Source organism: Rhinopithecus bieti, unplaced genomic scaffold (genome assembly GCF_001698545.2).
Source record: "Rhinopithecus bieti isolate Rb0 unplaced genomic scaffold, ASM169854v2 scaffold_574, whole genome shotgun sequence".
Taxonomy (NCBI): Eukaryota; Metazoa; Chordata; class Mammalia; order Primates; family Cercopithecidae; genus Rhinopithecus; species Rhinopithecus bieti.
The window spans coordinates 222,980-246,255 of NW_016803605.1; the positions used below are offsets into that span (position 1 = coordinate 222,980).

Consider the following 23,276-nt stretch of genomic DNA (forward strand, 5'->3'; position numbering starts at 1 on the left):
ACAGGGACAGAGGGAGAAGCCAAGAGAGGCAGGAAGAGGTGGCAAAGGAGTGCTACAGAAGATAAGGAGGCTGAGCTCCGACAGGGAGCAGGGAGGAGGGGCCATCTTGAGACTGGTGCCCTGCAAGCTCCACCCCACCCTTCCATGCAGTTCCCCATGGGCCCCGCCTGCATCTTCTTGAGGAAAGGCATTGCTGAGAAACAGCGGGTGAGGTGGGGAGTGAGAGGGAAGGGTGGTGGGCTGGGCAAGGGGAGCAGGAGTGTGGGACAAAGAAGAGGACATGATGGTGCCATAGAACCAGGGGAACAGGCGAATAGGGCAGGAGCTGAGAGGTACAAGAAGTCCAAGGACCCTGGTGGGGTCATGTAAGCCAGTGAGATAAATGGGTGGGGGTAAAATCAGAAGTCAGGAGCAAAAAGAAGGAGAGAAAAGGAAGAAAAATGAAAAGGGAAGTGGGATGATGTCATTGTTGAGATTGCCATTATCCTTTTCTATGGATGCTCATTGTGATAACAGTGGTGGTGGTGGTGATGATGGTGGTGGTGGTGATGATGGCGGTGGTAGTGATAATGATGGCACTGATGATGGTGCTGATTATAGTGGTGATGGTGGTGGTGATGATGCTGGCAGTGGTGGTGGTGGTGGTGATAGTGATGATGGTGGTGATGGTGGTGGTGATGGTGGTGATGGTGATGGTGGTGATGGTGGTGGTGATGGTGGTGATGGTGATGGTGATGGTGGTGGTGATGGTGATAGTGGTGATGATGGTGGTGGTGATGGTGATGGTGGTGATGATGGTGGTGATAGTGGTGATGATGGTGGTGATGGTGGTGGTGATAATGATGGTGGTAGTGGTGGTGATGATGGTGATGGTGATTATAGTGGTGGTGGTGGTGATAGTGATGGTGATGGTGGTGGTGATGATGATGGTGGTTGTGGTGATGGTGATGATGATGATGGTGATGGTTATGATGATAGTGATGGTGGTGATGATGGTGATGATGATGGTGATGATGGTGATGGTGGTGGTGGTGGTGATGATGGTGGTGATGGTGATGATAGTGGTGGTGATGATGATGGTGATGATGATGATGGTGGTGATGGTGATGATGGTGGTGGTGGTGGTGATGGTGATGGTGGTGGTGATGGTGATGGTGGTGGTGATGGTGATGATGGTGGTGATGATGGTGATGATGGTGATGGTGGTGGTGGTGGTGGTGGTGATGGTGGTGATGGTGGTGGTGATGGTGATGGTGATGATGGTGATGGTGATGGTGGTGGTGGTGGTGATGATGGTGGTGATGGTGGTGATGGTGGTGATGGTGATGGTGGTGGTGGTGGTGATGGTGGTGGTGGTGGTGGTGATGGTGATGATGGTGATGGTGATTATAGTGGTGGTGGTGGTGATGATAGTGATGGTGGTGGTGGTGATGGTGGTGGTGATGATGATAGTGGTGATGGTTATGGTGATGGTGGTGATGGTGGTGATGATGGTGACGGTGGTGGTGGTGGTGGTGATGATGGTGGTGATGGTGATGATGGTGGTGGTGATGATGATAGTGGTGATGGTGGTGGTGGTGATGATGGTAATGATGGTGATGATGGTGGTGGTGGTGGTGATGGTGATGATGGTGGTGGTGGTGATGATGATGATGGTGGTGGTAGTGGTTATGATGATGGTGATGATGACGTTAATAACAATAGCTGCACTTATTAAGTCATTGCTGTGTGCCCAGCCCTGTGCAAAGGGATTTGCACGCCTGATATTACTTACACCTCGGGACAACTCATAAGGTCAGTGACTTTCATTCCCATTTTACAGGTGAGGAAAGTGAAGCTCTGAGTCATGAAGCCATTTGCCTTAAGCTTACACAGTTAGTAAATGGCAGGGTTGGCCAAGTACAGTGACTCAGTCTGAATCCCGGCACCTTGGGAGGTAAAGGCGGGAGGATCATTTAAGTCCAGGAGTTTGAGACCAGCCCGGGAAACACAGAAAGACCCCATCTCTACTAAAAATACAAAAAAATAGCTGGGCATGGTGGCATGCATCTGCAGTCCCAGCTACTCAGGGGGCTGAGGCAGGAGGATTGCTTGAGCCAAGGAAGTGGAGGCTGCAGTGAGCCCTGATTATGCCACTGCACTCCAGCCTGGGCAACAGAGTAAGACTCTGTCTCATTAAAAAAAAAAAAGTAAGTTGCAGGGTCAGGTCTGCTTGATTCCTGTGGGCATGCTTTTAAAATTTATTTATTTATTTTTTATTTTTCCATATATATCAACTTGTCCAGATATGTGGGCATACTTTTAATTGTTAGGCTTTAAGATCACCCAAAAAAGAGAATGAAAAAGGCCAGGTGGTGGCTCACGCCTGTAATCCCAGCACTTTGGGAGGCTGAAGCAGGTGGATCATGAGGTCAGGAGTTCAAGGCCAGCCTGGCCAAGATGGTGAAACCCCGTCTCTACTAAAAATACAAAAACTAGCTGGGTGCTGTGGCAGGTGCTTGTAATCCCAGCTACTAGGGAGGCTGAGGCAGGAGAATTGCTTGAACCCAGGAGGTGGAGGTTGCAATGAGCTGAGTTCACACGACTGCACTCCAGCCTGGGTGACAGAGCAAGACTCCGTTTCAAAAAAAGAGAGAGAGAAAGAATAAAAAAAGGTGATAAGGGATCGCAAGGAGGGGATCAGATGAAAGAGAAGCTGAGGGAAAGGCTCCAGGGATAAAGGGAGATGGGAAGGTTAAAGAGGCCAGAGATCAGTAGAATTTCCTTGTTAACATGCCATGTATATCTAAGCTCAACCCTTCAGGTATGGGCAGGAGTAGGTGGGGCAGCAATAACTGGACATTCTCAGGGTGTTTAGGAATTGGTCGTGCTGGCACTGACCCCTCCTGCCTGAATGCTATTGAATGCTGTTTCCGTGCACAGGGATTCTAACCGTTGGCAGGAAGATTGGAGGCAGGTGAGAAGTAGTGAATGGGGGTTAGTGTGAAGAATTCTGACTTGGGAGTCAGGAGCTCTGAATTCAAATCCCAATGCTGCGTCTCACTTGCCCCATGACCTCCAGGGAGTAACTGAATGCCTTCCTCCCTTGGGAGGGGATCTGTCGCTTGTGAGCTGTGTGACCTTGTGCAGGTTCCTTCACCTCTCTGTTCCTCAGCTTTCTCATGGGTACGATGGAAACGAGATGTAGATCCGCTTCACAGAGCAGTTCTGAGGTTTATATGAAATGATTGTGGAAACTGCCTGGCACAGAGTCAGCACTCTGAATGAGTTAGCTGTGGTTGTGAAGTCTTGCTTTTTTCATCTGGTGATGGAGGAGATTGGACTCCCCAGTGTTTAAGACCCCCTTTGACACAATATGATGCGTGTTTGTCTAAGAAAGGGAGAAAAAGGGAGATCGGGATTCATGGGTGGGAGAGAGGAATCGAGAGCGAGTGGGGAGCCAAGAACTGTGGAACAGGAGTCAGGCGATGAGAAAAGGAATGGGAGGGATGGAGGAGGAGAGAGAATGGGAAGAGAACCATGAGAGAGTGGCGAGGAGCTTGGGATAGCAAGGAGACCTTTGGAGAATGGGTGACCCTCTCTCCAAATTCCCTCTCATCTGCATTCCTTTCTAGGAAAGACCACTGGGACAAGATGAGATTGAAGGTAACACCGTCTTCCCCAGTTGCCCCCACGTTGCCATCCACCCACCTGACCTGCCCTCCGTCCCTTTCTGAATTTCTGTATAAATTCCTTTACATGGAATTTTTACAATCCCCTTTCTTCCCACTCAACTGTAATTTTGTGGAACTTTTCTCGTGGCAGTTGAAGGACCTCCCAAAGTATTTCGAAGGCATACCCATCCTCAAGGGTCTCCAAGACTCAGGAGTGAAAAAAATCAGTTTCTCTCTTGGTGACTTTGAGGTTCCCCAAAACTTCACCCAAGAATCTGAAGGACGCCAGAGCTCTCATTTAGCTGTCTCGGGAATGATGCCTCTTTTGCTAACACATTTCATCCATCACTCCTTTTTGAAAAAAAAAAAAATTTTTTTTGAGACAGTGTTTTGCTCGTTGCCCAGGCTGGAGTGCAATGGCACGATCTCAGCTCACTGGAACCTCCGCCTCACAGGTTCAAGCAATTCTCCTGCCTCAGCCTCCCGAGTAGCTGGGATTACAGGCACCCACCACCACGCCCAGCTAATTTTTTTGTATTTAGTAGAGATGGGGTTTTGCCATGTTGGTCAGGCTGGTCTCAAACTCCTGACCTCAGGTGATCCAACCGCCTCGGCCTCCCAAAGTGCTAGGATTACAGGCATGAGCCACCACGCCCAGCCTTGATTTTTTTTTTTTTTTAATGTACACTCCTTTAAGGAGTCTCCAGTTGGAGCCTCATTGATAGCTTCAAGAGATGCCACTCTTCCCCACTGACTGTTTCAAGTTCCCTCAATGTTCTCTTTCAGAGCTGCGGGAAGCGTTTCTTGAGTTCGACAAGGACCGAGATGGGTTCATCTCTTGTAAGGATCTGGGGAATCTCATGAGGACGATGGGTTACATGCCCACAGAGATGGAACTGATTGAGCTCGGCCAGCAAATCCGCATGAACCGTGAGTCCAGGGAGTGGGAGGGATGGCCGAGGTTAGGGAAGGGATCAGGGCAGAATGGGGAAGGATGGAGAGGTTGAGAGTAGAGTTGGGGATGGAGAGGAGGGTGAGAGGGACTAGAATTCTGGAAGAAAACAGGTCAGATTCCACTCAGGAAGGCAGCATTTGAAGGGGTTAAAGGCTTTTAGAGATAGGTCTGTGTTCAAATCTCAGTTCTATTATTTACTAATTACGGTCATTTTGAAAAGTAGAGTTATCCGCTACTCTTGAGTTTCCATTTCCTCATCTGTAGAGGAAGATGCTTTTCTCCTTACCTTATGGGACTATGGAAAGGAAGGGGTAAAGATGCTGATGCAGATAAAGGTTCAGCCTCCAGTAAATTCTTATTAAATGTAGTTATTACTATCACCACTAAGATCCATCAGCTGAGCAAGAGACTGGAGCTGTATTGGATGCTGGAAACAAGCTTGGAGCTGGAGCTGATGTTGGTGAATTGTGTTACAGAAAGATGGATGGGTTTTTTGATGGAGATCATAACTGATTTTGAGATTTCAGCTAGAATAAAATTGCTATTGAGGCCGGGCGCAGTGACTCACACCGGTAATCCCAGCACTTTGGGAGGCTGAGGTGGGCAGATCACCTGAGGTTCGGGGTTTGTGAACAGCCTGGCCAAGTTGGTGAAACCCCGTCTCTACTAAAAATACAAAAAAAAAAAATAGCCAGGTGTGATGGCGTGCACCTGTAATCCTAGCTACTCGCGAGGCTAAGGTACGAGAATCGCCTGAACCCAGGAGGCAGAGGTTGCAGTGAGCCGAGATCGTACCATTGCACTCCAGCCTTGGCAACAGAGTGAACTCTGCCTCAAAAAAAATTGGGTTTGCTTCTGGGCATGTAACAGACTAAACAAGGTTGAATTCAAGGTAATGATAATATTTGTACCTGAAAAAAACTTCGATGCTCATTTAATTCATGCTCCTCTTTTTATGGGTCTACAGAGGAGGAGAAACATCTTAACTAACTGTCTGAAAATCACACAGATAGTCACTTCCACCATACCACACCCTGTCCACTCCTGTTCAGGCTAGAGGGACATGAGAGCTTGGAGTTGGCTGCTGGAGGCAGGAAGTCAAAGATGGCTCGTATAGGGCGGGGAGATAGGAGCTGATCTATTTCTGGAACTGACTCGAAGCACAAAGTGAGGTAATGGAAGGCCGAGGCTTGTGGGGTCTCACTAATCCTGTGCCATCTTCCTCAGTGGGTGGCCGTGTAGACTTTGATGACTTTGTGGAGCTGATGACCCCCAAATTGCTTGCAGAAACGGCTGGGATGATTGGTGTCCAGGAGATGCGGGATGCCTTCAAGGAGGTGAGTTAACAGTGTCATGATGCTGGTGATGGTAGAGGCAGACCCCAGAAGGTCTGCCTGTAATTAGCTATTACCGTGGACAGCACCCACCAACTAGGCCCCCCCCTTTTTTTTTTTTCTAGCCATGGTGGGATCGATAAATAGGGAAGAAAACTAATGTATTCCAAACACCTGCAATGGATCAATGCCTCTGTATACTTTCTCTGATTTAATCCTCAAAACACACACACACACACACACACACACACACACATTAGGAGTAGCAAGCAGTCATGTATCCCAATGAAACAGATGAGAAAAGTGAGGCTCATGAAGATTATAAATCTTATCCAAGATCCTGCCGTCTCTAAAATAAATGTTACGATTTTGTTTGTTTGTTTGTTTGAGATGGGGTTTCACTGTTGTCCCCAAGGTGGAGTCCAATGGTGTAATCTCAGCTCACAACAACCTCTGCCTCCCGGGTTCAAGCCATTCTCCTGTCTCAGCCTCCGAAGTAGCTGGGATTACAGGTGCCCGACACCACACCCGGCTAATTTGTGTATTTTTAGTAGAGATGGGGTTTCACCATGTTGATCAGGCTGATCTCGAACTCCTGACCTCAGGTGATGCGCCCACCTCGGCCTCCCAAAGTGCTGGGATTACAGGCGTGAGCCACTGTGCCTGGCCAGGGCCTCTATTCTTAGTGCCTGTAACAGGAAGAATCCAAGAATTTGAGATCCCAGAAGGGAATGCACAGTGGTCATCTGGTACAAGCTGCTTGCAAAGATGCTAAAAAATATCAGACCCAGTGAGAATAACAGACTTACTTATATCCCTTGATAAAATACCTTCTCATTCTGAGAGCTTTCAGGAACGCAAGGTGAAAATAAAGAATAGCAGAGTATTTGGAAGCAAAAGATTTGGAACCAGGCAAACATGGGTTCAAATCCTAGGAGGCTTCCACCTATTGGCTGTGCAAGTGCCTCTCCCAGCTTCTTATAAAACTCTACAGCTGGCCGGGTGTGGTGGCTCACGCCCGTAATCCCAGCACTTTGGGAGGCTGAAGTGGGTGGATCACGAGGTCAGGAGTTCAAGACCAGCCTGGCCAAGACAGTGAATCCCCGTCTCTACCAAAAATACAAAAAAAATAAGCCAGGTGTGGTGGCGGGCACCTGTAATCCCCACTACTCAGGAGGCTGAGGCAGGGAATTGCTTGAACCTGGAAGGTGGAGGTTGCAGTGAGCCAAGATTGCACCACTGCACTCCAGCCTGGGCGACAGAGCGAGACTCCGTCTCAAAAAAGACAAAAGAAAAAAAAAAAGTTCTACAGATGCATCGTCCAATAGGACTTTGTGACCACAGACACAGCTCTATCCAAAACAGTGGCCAGTGGCCACCCACGGCAGTTGGGCCCTTAAAATGCAGCTAGGGTGACTGAGGAATCAAATTTTTATTTTTTATTTTTATTTATTTATTTATTTTTTGAGACGGAGTCTCACTCTTGTCACCCAGGCTGGAGCGCAGTGGTGCGATCTTGGTTCACTGAAACCTCCACTCCCTAGGTTCAAGCAATTCTCCTGTCTCAGCCTCCCTAGTAGCTAGGATTACAGGCGTGTGTCACCACGCCCAGCTAATTTTTGTGTTTTTAGTAGAGACGGGGTTTCATCATGCTGGCCAGGGTGGTCTTGACCTCCTGACCTCAAGCGATCCACCAGCCTCGGTCTCCCGAAGCTGGGATTACAAAGTGCTGGGATTACAGGTGTAAGCCACCATGCTTGGACAAATTTTTAATTGTGTTTAACCAATGGATTTCAATTAAATTATTTATTTAATGTCCATTTATATGCAATTGAATACAAATTCCAGTATTTAAGTATGATTCTTGCAGGTTGTACATAGTTACTCATGCCTGTTATCCCAGCACTTTGGGAGGCCAAGGTCGGTGGATCACTTGAGCCTAGGAGTTCAGATCAGCCTGTGCAACATGGCAAAACCCCATCTCCACAAAAAAAGTACAAAACTTAGCCAGGCATGGTGGCACACGCCTGTAGTCCCAGCTATTTGGGAGGCCGAGATAGGAAAATCACTTGAGCCAAGGAGGCAGAAGTTGCAGCGAGCCAAGATTGCGCCACTGCACTCCAGCCTGGGTGACAGAGTGAGACCTTGTCTCTAAATAAATAAATACAATTTATTTAAATTTAAAAACAAATACTTCATTCTATTTACTTTATTGTAAAGCTTTTATCTAGAATGACTTGGGTATATGAATTCACCTCTTCAACTGTTAGTGTTATGTAGAAGCCTAGGAACAGATTGAATATTTCTGATAAAAATTGTCTGGACCAGGCGTGGTGGCTCACCCCTGTAATCCCAGCAGTTTGGGATGCTGAGGCAGGTGGATCACTTGAGGTCAGGAGTTTGAGACCAGCCTGGCCAACACAGCAAAACCCCATCTCTACTAAAAATACAAAAATTAGCTAGGCGTGGGGGTGGATGCCTGTAATCCCAGCTACTTGGGAGGCTGAGGCAGGAGAATTGCTTGAACCTGGGAGGCAGAGGTTGCAGTGAGCTGAGATCACACCATTGCACCCCAGTCTGGGTGATAAGGGTGAAACTCTATCTCAAAACAAAAAGAAAATTTGGCTGGATTAAGAAGTGCTGTAAGTGTAAAGTAAACACTGGATTAAGACTTAGTATGCTAATGTAATTAGTGTAATATACTAGTATACTTAAGTAAACTTCTATGCTAAGTATCATAATGCAGCATGCTAAGCACCTACTGAGAACTTAGAACTTACTGCCTTATGAAATCCAGTGTGCATAAAAAGAATGCTACCTACAGAGCTACTTAATAATTTTAAGCGGATTACATGATGAAATGATAACACTTTCAATATATTGGGTTAAATAAAAGAGACCATTAAAAACCAGTTTCATTGTTCCTTTAAACTCTTTTTAAATGTGGCTACTAGAAAATTTTAAGGCCAGGCGTGGTGGCTCACACCTGTAATCCCAGCCCTTTGGGAGGCCGAGGCAGGTAGATCATCTGAGGTCAGGAGTTTGAGACCAGCCTGACCAACATGGAGAAACCCCGTCTGTACTACAATTACAAAATTAGTGGGGTATGGTGGTGCCCATCTGTAGTCCCAAGTACTCCAGAGGCTGAGGCAGGAGAATTGCTTGAACCCAGGAGGCAGAGGTTGCAGTGAGCCGAGATCATGCCACTCTGTGCAGCCACATAGAGATCATAGCAGATCTCTAGAACCTATCTTGCACTCCAGCCTGGGCAACAGGAGTGAAACTCCATCCAAAAAAAAAAAGCTGAATCGTGTTCCATTGTGTGGTTATGCCACATTTTCTTTATCCACTCTTCTGTTTTGATGGACGCACGTTGCTTCCATACCTTGGCTATTGTGAATAGTGCTGCCGTGAGCAGGGGAGTGCAAACATCCCTTTGACATACTGATTCCAATTCCTTTAGGTACATACCCAAAAGCGGTATTGCTGGGTCATATGGCAGCTCTAGGTTTAAGTTTCTAAGGAACCCCCATACCACTTTCCATAATAGCTGTGCTAATTTCCATACCCAGCAAAGGTGTACCAGAGTTCCCTTTTATCCACATCCTCACCAACACTTGTTATTATTCATCTTTTTGACAATAGCCATCCTAACAGGTGTGAGGTGATATCTCATTGTGGTTTTAATTTAAATTTCCCAAATGATTAGTGATGCTGAGCACTTTTTACATGAACCTGTTTGCCATTTGTTTGTCTTCTTTAGAGAGATAGCTGTTCACGTCTTTTGCCCGTTTGTCTTCTTCAGAGAGATGGCTGTTCATGTCTTTTGCCCATAGTTATTAGGTTGATGCAAAAGTAATTGTGGTTTTGCCATTAAAAGCATTATCTGTCGTTATGCAGTATTACTAGTTATAGGCACAATGTCACACAGCAGATCTTCAGAACCTATCTTGTATAACTGAAACTTTATACCCATGGTACGGTATCTCCCCAATTCCCTGTCCTCCCAACCCCCAGCAACTATCCTTCTACTCTCTGCTTCTATGAGTTTGGTTATTTTAAGTACCTCATATGTAAGTGGAATCATGCAGTATTTCTCCTTCTGTGTGGTATATATTTAAACGCAATATTCAGCCTTACAAAAGAGAGAAATCCTGCCCCACGCAACAGCACAGATGAACCTGGAGGACAGTATGCTGTGTGAAATAAGCCAGGCACAGAAGACAAGTATTTCTAAGTGTCTCGCTTGCTGCTCCACGCTCAGTCCCAAGAACAGTGCCTTCCCCATGGGCACTATTGACACATATTATTTTTTAGCAATATTGACACATATGTGTTGAATTAATGAACTGCCTCCAAAGCTCTGCCCTGCACACCCTTAACCAGTCTGCCAGAAAGTCTAGTATGTTCGATTTCCAAAACATCGGGGAGCCAATTCTGCTTCTCGAGCTCTGCTGGTGCTACTGGCTCAAGCCACAGTCATCTCCTACGATCATGGCAACCCTCTAATTGGTTTCCAGGCTCCCATCGTGGTCCTACCGTGTGGTCTGTTCTCTACACAAAAGGGTTTCATGCTCACATTCTTTTAAAATGTATATCAGATCTGGTCACTCCCCTGCTTAAAATTCTCCAGTGGCTTCTTGTGTTATTAAGAACTAAATCCTGACAACGTCCCATGACACACAAGCCCCTATGTACTTGGGCCCTGCCTTCTGCAACATGAGACCTTGTCTGTTTCATGCTCATCTCTCCCCAGCTCATGCCTCCCTAAACACTGCCTGCCTCTCCCTCTTCCTCAAGTACACCTTCCTGTCTTACAGCACTTGTAAACCTGCAGCTTCCTCAGCCTACAGCAGTGTCGTCCAAAAGAAATACAACACGAGTCACATAGGTCATTTAAAATTTTCTTTCTCTTTATTTATTTTATTTATTTCCTTTTTTTTTTTTTTTTTTTGAGACGGAGTCTCACTCTGTGCCCCAGGCTGGAGTGCAGTGGCGCAATCTCGGCTTACTGCAAGCTCTGCCTCCCAGATTCACGCCATTCTCCTGCCTCAGCCTCCTGAGTAGCTGGACTACAGGCGCCCACCACCGCGCCCGGCTAATTTTTTGTATTTTTTTTTTTTAGTAGAAACTGGGTTTCACCGTGTTAGCCAGGATGGTCTCGATCTCCTGACCTTGTGATCCGCCTGTCTCGGCCTCCCAAAGTGCTGGGATTACAGGCGTGAGCCACCGCGCCCGGCCTATTTACTTTTTTTTTGAGACGGAATTTCGCTCTTGTTGCCCAGGCTGGAGTTCAATGGCACGATCTCGGCTCACCGCAACCTCTAACTCCCGAGTTCAAGCGATTCTCCTGCCTGAGCCTCCTGAGTAGCTGGGACTACAGGCATGTGCCACCATGCCCAGCTAATTTTGTGTTTTTATTAAAGACAGGGTTTCTCCATGTTGGTCAGGCTGGTCTCGAACTCCTGACCTCAGGTGATCCACCCACCTCGGCCTCCCAAAGTGCTGGGATTACAGGCGTGAGCCACCGCGCCCGGCCTATTTACTTTTTTTTTGAGACGGAATTTCGCTCTTGTTGCCCAGGCTGGAGTTCAATGGCACGATCTCGGCTCACCGCAACCTCTAACTCCCGAGTTCAAGCGATTCTCCTGCCTGAGCCTCCTGAGTAGCTGGGACTACAGGCATGTGCCACCATGCCCAGCTAATTTTGTGTTTTATTAAAGACAGGGTTTCTCCATGTTGGTCAGGCTGGTCTCGAACTCCTGACCTCAGGTGATCCACCCACCTCGGCCTCCCAAAGTGCTGGGATTACAGGCGTGAGCCACTGCGCCCAGCATATCCAGCTTTTAAAAAGAAGGAAACTCTATCATTTGCAACAACATGAGTAAACGTGAAGCACATTATGCTAAGCAATATAAGCCAGGCAGAAAAGGACAAATACCACATGATTTTACATGCAGAATCTTAAAAAATTGAACTCATGCAAATAAAAAGAAAGGTGGTGAGCAGAGACTGGAGAGCCAGGGAAAAAGAGTGGACAGTTACTTGTCGAAGGATACAAAGTTTTGGTTAGACAGGAGGAATAACTTCTGAGATCTATTGCACAGCAGGATAACTGTAGTAAATAATATATATTTCAAAAATCACTTTGAAAGTAAGTTTCAGATGTATTGCCGGGCACCTTGGCTCACGACTGTAAGCCTAGCACTTTGGCAGGATGAGGTGGAAGGGTTGCTTAAGGCCAAGATTTTAAGACCAGCCTGGCCAAAATAGTGAGACCCCGTCTCATTAAAAAAAAAAAAAAGTTTTGGCCGGGCACAGTGGCTCATGCCTGTAATCCCAGCATTTTGGGAGGCTGAGGCAGGTGGATCAACTGAGGTCAGGAGTTCAAGACCATCCTGGCCAACATGGTGAAACCCTGTCTCTACTAAAAATACAAAAATTAGCCAGACGTGGTGGCGTACGCCTGTATTCCCAGCTACTTGGGAGGCTGAGGGATGAGAATCGCTTGAACCAAGAGGTGAAAGCTGCAGTGAGCTGAGATTGTACCACTGCACTCCAGCCTGGGTGACAGAGTGAGACTGTCTCAAACAAAACAAAACAAAACTGTCCTTTGGAGCTGACGTTTTAGTGGCTCACATTCCCAAAGCTCTTAGTTCAGTGTCTGACGCACAGTAAGTGACAGGTAAACCATCATCTCGTGGCTGGCATCGTCATTGCTGATATCATCTACCTCTGCTTCTATTCAGTTTGACACGAATGGAGATGGGGAGATCACCCTGGCGGAGCTGCAGCAGGCCATGCAGAGACTCCTGGGAGAGAGACTCACTCCCCGGGAGATCTCTGAGGTTGTCCGGGAGGCTGATGTTAATGGAGACGGCACCGTTGACTTTGAAGGTGACATTGACCGGGCGTGGCGGGGAGCGGGGGCAGCCACTGCAGGAATCCACTTCCAACTCACAGTCAGATTTTCCAAGTTGGCCATTCCTCACTCCTCTCCAAGTCGGAGAATGGAAGTGGGTGGCAGGTTTTGGAAGCATTGGTTCCGTCCCTTTCCTCCAGGCCATTCATTTCAAAGAGCTGGGTGTCCCTCACTTCGGGTGGCTCCGAGGAACACCTCAGCCAAGGCCCTTTCCTTCCCATGCTCAGGACCCCCTTCCGCCTTGCCCATTCCTTCTTAGTTTGCAGGGCACCTTTTATCCTAGGAAGGACTTGTCCCATCAGAAAGAGACTGGACTGGCTAGCAGCTGGAGCTCTGGAGTCAGATTCAGGGACTTCAAATTCAGGATCATCGCTGACTCAGCATGTAGCCTTATGCTACTCACTTTTTCTCTTTAGGGTCAGTTTTCCCATCTGTAAAATGGGATGGATAATGACACCTTTTGCAGAAAACTAAAAGAAATCATGCACAAAGTACCACTGTATTATTATTATTATTACTATTATTAGACAGAGTCTTGCTCTGTCGCCCAGGCAGGAGTGCAGTGGCCGAATCTCAGCTCACTGCAAGCTCCGCCTCCCAGGTTCATGCCATTCTCCTGCCTCAGCCTCCCAAGTAGCTGGGACTATAGGTGCCCGCCACCATGCCTGACTAATTTTTTGTATTTTTAATAGAGACGGGGTTTCACCATGTTAGCCAGGATGGTCTTGATCTCCTGACCTCAGGAACGCCTGCCTCAGCCTCCCAAAGTGCTGGGATTACAGGCGTGAGCCACCGCACCCGGCCCCACTGTATTTTAAAATTATCTTTCCCTGTCTTTGCTCAAGTTGTCCTTCTGTCTGGAGCATCCTTTCCCCTCTCCCCTGGCTAACTCCTAGTTACGTTCCTGGAAGGTGCCTCCCACCTCTCTTAGTGGGCTCAGTGTCCCTCTTCTGGCTCCCCGATAACACCCCATGCTTGCTTCTGCAGTAATACGGATTCCTGGCATCTCCATAGTTTATTGCCTATTTCCTTCTGAGACCATGGACTAAATCCTTCATCATCACTATATCCCCAAATCCTAGCACAGAGTCCAGCATGAGTACAATGGATCACTGAATAAGTGAAAAGGATGGGGGTTCTACATAGATGAGAGGTGGAACCTCATGAGGCATAGAAAGGGCACGTCGGCCAGGCACGGTGGCTCATGCCTGTAATCCTAGCATTTTGGGAGGCCGAGGCGAGTGGATCACCTGAGGTTAGTAGTTCAAGACCAGCCTGGCCAACATGACAAAACCTTGTCTCTACTACAAATACAAAAAAAAAATTAGCCGGGCGTGGTGGCAGGTGCCTGTAATCCCAGCTACTTGGGAGGCTGAGGCAGGAGAATTGCTAGAATGCTGGGGACGGAGGTTGCAGTGAGCCAAGATCATGCCATTGCACTCCAGAGCAAGACTCTGTCAAAAATAAATAAATAAATAAAAGGGGGCATGTCAAGTTCCAATTGTGACATTCTTTGGTTCAAAGATCTCAGCACCTATCTGCTGCCTATGGACAAAAGTCCAAAATTCTGGCCGGGCTCAGTGGTTCACGCCTGTAATCTCAGCACTTTGGGAGGCCGAGGTGGGCGGATCACCTGAGGTCAGGAGTTCGAGACCAACTGGGCCAACATGGTAAAACCCCATCTCTACTAAAAATACACATACTAACTAGGAGTGACAGTGCACGCCTGTAGTCCCAGGCTACTCGGTGGGCTGAGGCAGGAGAATTGCTTGAGTCCAGGAGGTGGAGGTTGCAGTGAGCTGAGGTCGCACCACTGCACTCCAGCCTGGGTGACAGAGTGAGACTCCATCTCAAAAAAAAAAAAAAAAAGACCAGGTGTATGGCTCACACCTGTAATCCTAACACTTTGGGAGGCTGAGGCGGGTGGATTGCCTGAGCTCAGGAGTTCGAGACCAGACCAGGCAACATGGTGAAACCCCGTCTCTACTAAAATACAAAAAATTAGCTGGGCGTGATGGTGTGCACCTGTAGTCCCAGCTACTCGGGAGATTGAGGCAGGAGAATTGCTTGAAATTGGGAGGTGGAAGTTGCAGTGAAATCGCCCCACTGCACTCCAGCCTGGATGACAGAATAAGACTCTGTTTCCGGAAAAAAAAAAAAATGTCGTCCGGGCGCAGTGGCTCACGCCTGTAATCCCAGCACTTTGGGAGGCCGAGGCGGGTGGATCACAAGGTCAGGAGATCGAAACCATCCTGGCTAACTCGGTGAAACCCCATCTCTACTAAAAATACAAAAAATTAGGCAGGTGTGGTGGCGGGCGCCTGTAGTCCCAGCTACTCAGGAGGTTGAGGCAGGAGAATGGTGTGAACCCGGGAGGTGGAGCTTGCAGTGAGCCAAGATTGCACCACTGCACTCCAGCCTGGGCAACACAGTGAGACTCCATCTCAAAAAAAAAAAAAAAAAAAAGTCCAAAATTCTTTGTCTGATATCCAAGTCTATCCATCATCTGGCCTCGCCCACCCACCGAGCCTGTATCCTCTGTAGCCATTCTCTGAACTTTTAAGTTCTGGCACAGACTTGGTACTCGCTTTATGTTCTCCAACTTCCGTTCCTTGGCACCTGATGTTCTGTCCACTTACCACATCTTTCAGTCTCATCCATCCTTCAGGAACTCACATCAAGGTAACCTTTGTCAGGAAGCTTCTCTCCATCCTTCCCTCGTGTCTTCCTCCCAGCTGTGAAGTCTTACAGAAGCTTTTTTGTTCCTCTCCATGGAAGTTATCACAGCCGACCTTGCTGTGTTGAGTTGTATTCACTTCCAAGGCCTCCATCCTAGATAGGGAGCAGGGAGGGCCATTCTCTAAACCATATGTGATCTATGTCCCAGTATGGAAGCATAGTAGAGGTTGGTTGGACACCTGCTGGATCTAGCCAGGATTAAGTGTGCAGTGGACATCAAGGGACATCTGGAGAAGGTAGGGTGGGGGCGGGAGACAATCCTCAGGCCAACCAAAGGCAAGGGGAGGTCAGGGCGACCTCAAGACCCGGGTGAGCAGCAAGGTCATCTTGAACCACAGCAAAGTCAGGTGCAACCTGCGTTCCTTCCAGGGTTCACCATTTGCTGTCCACGTGACCTCAGGCATGTTGGTGACCCTCGCTGGCCTCACTTTCCTTATCTGTAAAATGACACTTATCCCTCCAGGATGGTTGAGAAGATGAAATCAGATACTGACAATCATGAGTGTTTTTGGGTTTTGTTTTTGTTTTTGAGATGGAGTTTCGCTCTGTCACCCAGGCTGGGGTACAGTGGCACGATCTTGGCTCACTGCAACCTCCATCTCCTGGGTTCAAACAATTCTCCTGCCTCAAGCCTCTGGAGTAGCTGGGATTACAGGTGCCTGTCACCATGCCCTGCTAATTTTTGTATTTTTAGTAGAGATGGGGATTCACCATGTTGGCCAGGCTGGTCTCGAACTCCTGACCTCAAGTGATCCGCCCACCCTGACATCCCAAAGTGCTGGGATTACAGGCGTGAGCCACCGTGCCCGGCCAACAATAGCTGTTTATGGGAAACTTAATCTTTTTTATGAGCATTATGCCATTAACAGTCTTAAAAACCATATAACGAAATAGCAATACTAGGATTCCCATTTTTTAAATTTAATGTTTTATTTACATGCAAAGATTATTTTCATAACAGAAATGAAGAAACTGTAACATATTGAGATTATTCAGAAGTATGAGCATAATAATAACTGCAGCAGTTTACATGGGGTGGCTGAGATGGCAGGCACGGTTCTGAGCAAATTTTATTTACCTATTTTAATTTTTTAATTTTTTTGCAGAGTTGGGGGTCTCACTATGTTGCCCAGGCTGGTCTCGAACTCCTGGGCTCAAGCGATCTGCCCACCTCGGCCTCCCAAAGTTCTGGGATTACAGGTGTGAGCCACCGAGCCCAGCCTCTAAGCCAATTTTATCTCAACCTCATGAGATAAATCTATTAAACATGGCGACTTGACGGATGAGAAACTGAGGCACAGGGTTAAGTAAGTTGCCAAAGAGATCTGATTCCCATTTCATAGGTGGAGAAATGGAAGCATAGCGGGATTAAGTAATTTCCCAGGGATCACCAGCTGTGCCTGCCACATAGGAAGGGCTCAAAAAAATAATATTGGGGGCTTTTACAACAAGATGCCTTACTGGGTTTGTTTTGTTTTGTTTTGTTTTGTTTTGTTTGTTTTGTTTTGTTTTTGCTTTGCAGAGTTTGTGAAGATGATGTCTCGCTGAGGAGGTCCTGGAAGCCCCTGGCCCTCTCCACCTGGTCAACATGGAGCAAGTGCTTGTGGAGACCAAAGCCCCAAACCCAGATCCCTTAAAGCAGAGAGGGAAGGCAGGTGGGAGAGAGGGGCCGGCATGCAGCGCTATGCATGAGGTGAGACCGAGAGCGGTCGCTTTGCCAGGATGGGGGTGTCTGCAGAACTAGATTAAGAAGGAGGACTCTATGGATGGAAATAGGAAGGATGGGAGGGTCCAGTTGCCACCCCCAAAAATTCCAATGATTCATGACGTCTTTTCACTTCACGTAGTCCTAAGTCCCTGTGACCTGCCAGAGTCTCTTCCCCAGCTTCCCCTTGAGTGAAAATAGTCTCTTCTCCTGTTGGATGTCAAAAGGTTCAGCACGTAGTCTCTACTCTTCCCCTGCCTGCATCAGCTGTTGCAAATCCCCTGTTTCTCTCTCCCGGTAAGAGAGAGACAAATTGTACATTATTCAGGTGATGGTTACATGAACAGCCCAGACTTCACCACTACACAATATACCCGTGTAACAAAACTGCACTTGTACTCCCTAAATCTACAGAAATACAAAATAAAATAAAAAGGATGCGAATCAATCACAGAGCTGGAAGCAGAGTTGTTGTTGGGGCTGGGCTTGGAAATGGCTCATGCAAGTGGCATTCAAAGTCAACTCCCTCCTTTTCCTGATTTCCTGGAAGCACTGTCTGGTCGGTCTCTCTCTCTCTCTCTCTCTCTCTCTCTCTCTCTCTCTCTATCTCTCCCTCCCCCCCGCCCCCAACTCCCACATCCCTTCCCTTGTGTCAGATACTCAGGGGACTGAATTAAACCACAAATCTGGATTATCAAGGTTTAGAGCAAGCTGATCCCTGGGGAATTAATCCCCGGAAAAAAATGCCATCGTGCAAAGAGAGCGATGACAGGATCCCACAAATCGCCAGTTCTGCCAGGTGGTTGCAAAGTCTTTCCTAGAAGCCCCCTGCCTTCACGCTGGTCTGTCCTGAGCCACCCAGAGACTATGCCTCTGTTAGATGGGACGCCTGTTCCATCCCTCACGCCCTGACATGAATCTGTGCTATGAAACAAGAAAGAGAGATTCCTCCTAGTCTCGGCCCAAAGCAAGATACTCCAGCAATGCAAAGTTAAAATAAAAGTCAAAATAAGCCGGGCGCGGTGGCTCACGCCTGTGATCCCAGCACTTTGGGAGGCCAAGGCGGGCAGATCACGAGGTCAGGAGATCAAGACCATCCCGGCTAACACGATGAAATCCTGTCTCTACTAAAAATACAAAAAATTAGCCAGGTGTGGTGGCGGGCACCTGTAGTCCCAGCTTCTCAGGAGGCTGAGGCAGGAGAATGGCGTGAACCCAGGAGGCAGAGCTTTCAGTGAGCCAGGATCGCGCCACTGCACTCCAGCCTGGGCGACACAGCAAAACTCCATCTCAAAATAAATAAATAAACAAATAAATAAATAAATAAATAAAATAAAAGTCAAAGTAAAGAATTAACTTCATGCCTTCCTCCAACTTATTCTTGCTTTGAAGTCTATGAATTAGATGTTTAAAATGAGTTATCTGGTTCAATAGCTTTGTTTTATTTTATTTATGTATTTATGTATTTATGTATTTATTTTTGAGACAGAGTCTCACTCTGTCACCCAGACTGGAGTGCAGTGGCGCGAATTTGGCTCACTGCAACCTCCGCCTTCTGAGTTCAAGCGATTCTCATGCCTCGGCCTCCGGAGTAGCTGGGATTACAGGCGTGTGCCACCATGCCTGGCTAAATTTTTTTTTTTTCCAGTAAAGATTGGATTTCGCCATATTGGCCAGGCTGTCTTGAACTGACCTCAGGTGATCCGCCTGTCTCAGCCTCCCAAAGTGCTAGGATTACAGACCCGAGCCACTGCACCCACCCTATTTATGTATTTATTTTTGAGACAGGGTCTCACTCTGTTGCCCAGGCTGGAGTGCAGTGGTGTGATCTTGACTCACTGCAACCTCTACCTCCCAGGCTCAAGCCATCCACCCACCTCAGCCTCACCCTCCTCAGCTGGGACCATAGGTGCATGCCCCCATGCCTGGCTAATTTTTTTTTTTTTCTTTTTTTGGTAAAGACAGGATTTCGCCATGTTGCCCAGGCTGGTTGCAAACTCCTGGGCTCAAGCTATCCACCCACTTCAGCTCCCCGAAAGTGCTCAGATTACGGATGTGAGCCATCGCACCCAGCCAATAGCTTTGTTTTATAAAATAAAAAAAATAAGAAAAAGTGGAGCCCTTGGGGAAGCCGAGGAGGGAAGGTCACTTGAGGCCAGGAGTTCACCACCAGCCTGGCAACACTGGGAGACCCTGTCTCTCGAAAGAAAGAAACAGAGACAGGGAGGGAGGGAGGGAGGGAGAGAGGAAGGAGAAAGAAAGAGAGAGAGAAAGAAAAGGAAGGAAGGAAGGAAGGAAGGAAGGAAGGAAAGAAAAAAGAAAAGAAAAGAAAAGAAAAGAAAGGGAAGGAAGGAAGGAAAGAAAAAGAAAAGAAAAGAAAAGAAAAGAAAAGAAAAGAAAAGAAAAGAAAAGAAAAGAAAAGAAATTAATTTAGCCAGGGCATGGCGGTGTGTGCCTGTGGTCCCAGCTACTCAAGAGACTGAGACAGGAAGATTGCTTGAGCTCAGAAGTCAAGGTTACGGTGAACCAAGATGGCGCCCTGCACTCAGCCTGGGTAACAGAGTGAGACCCTGTCTTCAAAAAAGAAAAAGTGGAAGCAGAATAATGTTATTTCCTGACTTCAGCCTCTTTCCTCAGCTCCATCCCATTCCATCTACACATTCATGTATCTGCCCCTTCATTTCTTCAGTCACCCATTCAAAAAAGGTTTTCTAAGTACCTGGTCTATATGCCTGGCATTGTTTCAGATAATGGAAGTAGAGCAAGGACAAGGTATTTGACCTCAACAAGCTTATATTTTAGAACCATGCAATGCAACAGAATCTTCTGCAAGGACGGAAGTATTCCAGACCCGCGCTGTTTATTATGGTAGCCACGTGTGGCTACTGAGTATTAAATATGTGAGCAAGGCTGAGAAATTAAATTTTATTTTATTTTTATTTTATCAAGTGAACACAGTTTTATTAATGAATACATAATTGTATTAGTCCGTTTTCACGCTGCTGATAAAGACATACCCGAGACTGGATAATTTATAAAGCAAAAAAGGCCAAGCATGGTGGCTCATGCCTGTAATCCTAGCACTTTCAGAGGCCGAGGTGGGTGGATCTCAGGTCAGCAGTTCGAGACCAATCTGATCGACATGGCAAAATCCCATCTCTACTAAAAATACAGAAATTAGCCGACTGTGGTGGTGCATGCCTGCAATCCCTGCTACTCAGGAGGCTGAGGCAGGAGAATCACTTGAACCCGAGGGGGTGGAGGTTGCAGTGAGCCGAGATCATGCCACTTCACTCCAGCCCGAGCGAAAGAAAAACACTCCATCTCAAAAAAACAAAAGAAAAGAAAAGAGATTTAATGGCCTCACAGTTCCATGTGGCTGGGGAGGCCTCACAATCATGGCAAAAGGTGAAAGGCACGTCTTACATGGCAGCAGGCAAGATAGAATGAGAGCCAAGAGAAAAGGGTTTCCCCCTATAAAACCATCAGATCTTGTGAGACTTATTCACTACCATGAGAACAGTATGAAGGAAACCATCCCCCGATTCAATTATCTTCTGCCGGGTTTCTCCTACAACATGTGGGAATTATGGGAGCTACAATTCAAGATGAGATTTGGATGGGGACACAGTCAAACCACATTAATAGGTAACATGGGAATTATGGGAGCTACAATTCGAGAGGAGATTTGGGTGGGGACACAGCCAAACCATATCAATAAGGAACGCTATTAATTACTTAAGTTAAATGTAACTAGCTCCTTGTGGCTAGTGGCTACTGTATTGGACATCACAATTTCATGCTATAAGCCCAGGATTATTCTAGGTACTGGAATGTGCCCAGCAATAAGGTCTTTTGCTTTCTTGGAGGTTACATTCCAGTGCCAAGGGAGAAAAAAAAATTAAATCCATTAGAAGAAGCTCAGATTGGGATGAATACTTTGAGGATAAAGTGGTATGGTTAGATACAAAGATAATTTGGGGAAGGGGCTTAATTAGAGTGGTCAAAAAGGACGTCTCTATTTTTTTCTTCAGACAGGGTCTTGCTCTGTCACCCAGGCTGGAGTGCAGTGGTGCAATCACAGCTCACTGCAGCCTCGAACTCCTGGACTCAAGCAATCCTCCTGCCTTGGTCTCCCAAGTAGCTGGAACTACAGGTGTGAAGCCACCACAACCAGCTAATTTTTGTATTTTTTGTAGAGATGGAGTGTTGCTATGTTGCCCAGGCTGGTCTCAAACTCCTGGCCTCAAGCGATCCTCCTGCCTCGGCCTCCTAAACTGCTGGAGTTACAGGTGTGTCATCACGCCTGGAGAGAATAGGCATCACTCAAAGGTGAGCTGTCTCAGGTTCGGTTCCCCAGGGCTCCACCTCTGTCTGAGAGCAGAGACAGCAGGCAGGAGGCTTATCAGAGAGTTTCCTTGGGATTAATTAAGAAAGGAAGGAACTGGGATTGGACAGAGGGAGAGGTTGAACCACGGTGCAGGCTCTACAACCTCAGCTGAACCCACAGGAGCTCTGGATGTAGCTCTTTTGAGTTATCTCACTTGGATAAGAATAGCCAGGCCTTTAAACCCAGCATCGGTCAGTTATTGGCTGTGGCCTGCCCTGGGTAGGGCATCGTTTGGGTGATGGAGGCCACTTTGAAGCTGAGACCATCTCTGATCTGGGCTGACCACCAAAGGCTGCCTGCAGACAGCACTCGCCGGAGCTGGGCAGCAAGTCCTTTATTAAAGGGGGATCTGGGAAGCTCATGTCCATCTCCATCACAGGGGCAGTTCCACGGACAATGAGTAAAGGGAGGAGGAGACTTCAGGAAGACAAGGGGGAAGAGAATACCGGCACAAGGAAGACACAGAGGTAGGCGGAGGAGGAGGAGAGGAAGGAAGAGAAGGAGGAGGAGAAGAGGGAGGAGGAGAAGAAGGAAGAGGAGAAGAAGGCAGAGGAGAAGAGGGAGGAGGAGAGGGAGGAAAAGAGGGAGGAGGAGAGGGAGGAGGAGAAAAAGAAGAAGAGGGAGGAGGACAAGGGGGAGAAGAGGGAGGAGGAGAGGGAGAAGAGGGAGGAGGAGAGAGAAGGAGATGAAGGAAGAGAAGAACAGGGAGGAGGACAAGGAGAAGAAGAGGAAGGAGGAGAGGGAGGAGGAAAAGAGGGAGGAGGAGAGGGAGGAGAAGAAGGAGAAGAGAGAGGAGGAGAGGGAGGAGGAGAAGGAGAAGAGGGAGGAGGAGAGGGAGGTGGAGAAACGAGGAGAGGTAGGAGGAGAAGAAAAAGAAGAGGGAGGAGGAGAAGGAAGAGAGGGAGGAGGAGAAGAGGGAGGAGAGTAGCGAGGAGGAGGAGGAGGAGAAAGGAGAATAAGAAGGAGGAGGAGATGGAGGAGAAGAGGGAGGAAGAGAAGAGGGAGGAGGAGGAGAAGAGGAAGGAGGAGAAGGAGGAGGAGAGGGAGTAGGAGGAGGAGGAGAGGGGGGAGGAGTATAAGAGAGACGAAGAGAGGGAGGAGGATAAGAAGGAGGAGAAGGAGAGGGAGGAGGAGAAGGAGGAGGAGGAGAAGATGGAGGAGGAGGAGAGGGAAGAGGAAGGGAAAAGGAAATGGAGAAGGAGAAGAGTGAAAGGAAGAAGAAAGTACAAGAACAACAATGTGAGTTTCCATCTGGGCTGAGAGGGAATCAGATTCTGTGATCAGTTTTTGATATCTGCCACGGGCACAGGGGAGGTATGATTGAGGCAGTCTTGCGGTGAATCTTCTACCCTCTGCTTACTTCCTAATTAATTTATTAATAATTTAGTAGGTACCTACAAACACCCCACCCAAATCTGATTTCCCTCAGAAGACAGAGCAGGCTGTAACGACTCCTAGAGGTCTCTGGCCTGAGAGTCTGACCTCTCCACACCGTGAGACTCGACAGCCTGGCCACCAACCATTCCTTCCCCACACATTCACCATCGCTCTCATCTTAGGAAGCAGAGAAGGCAGATC

The 23,276-nt window shown here is 47.6% G+C and overlaps 1 protein-coding gene across 1 annotated transcript; it reads left to right on the forward strand.

Moving 5' to 3' along the window:
• The first annotated feature begins 144 nt into the window (after positions 1 to 144).
• CABP5 (calcium binding protein 5) lies at positions 145 to 17,756 on the forward strand. The gene is made up of 6 exons (XM_017889176.1): positions 145 to 207; positions 3,615 to 3,645; positions 4,440 to 4,583; positions 5,836 to 5,945; positions 12,692 to 12,839; positions 17,126 to 17,756. The coding sequence occupies exons 1-6, from the start codon at positions 145 to 147 to the stop codon at positions 17,149 to 17,151; spliced, it is 522 nt and encodes a 173-aa protein (XP_017744665.1). The 3' UTR covers positions 17,152 to 17,756.
• The last annotated feature ends 5,520 nt before the right edge of the window (positions 17,757 to 23,276 follow it).

Excerpts from the sequence above, each read along its gene's own strand:
- CABP5 (XM_017889176.1), top strand. The coding sequence starts at position 145 with ATGCAGTTCCCCATGGGCCCCGCCTGCATCTTCTTGAGGAAAGGCATT. Across the intron at positions 4,584-5,835 it reads CCAGCAAATCCGCATGAACC|TGGGTGGCCGTGTAGACTTT; the intron begins GTGAGTCCAGGG and ends CATCTTCCTCAG. Across the intron at positions 12,840-17,125 it reads CGGCACCGTTGACTTTGAAG|AGTTTGTGAAGATGATGTCT; the intron begins GTGACATTGACC and ends TTTGCTTTGCAG.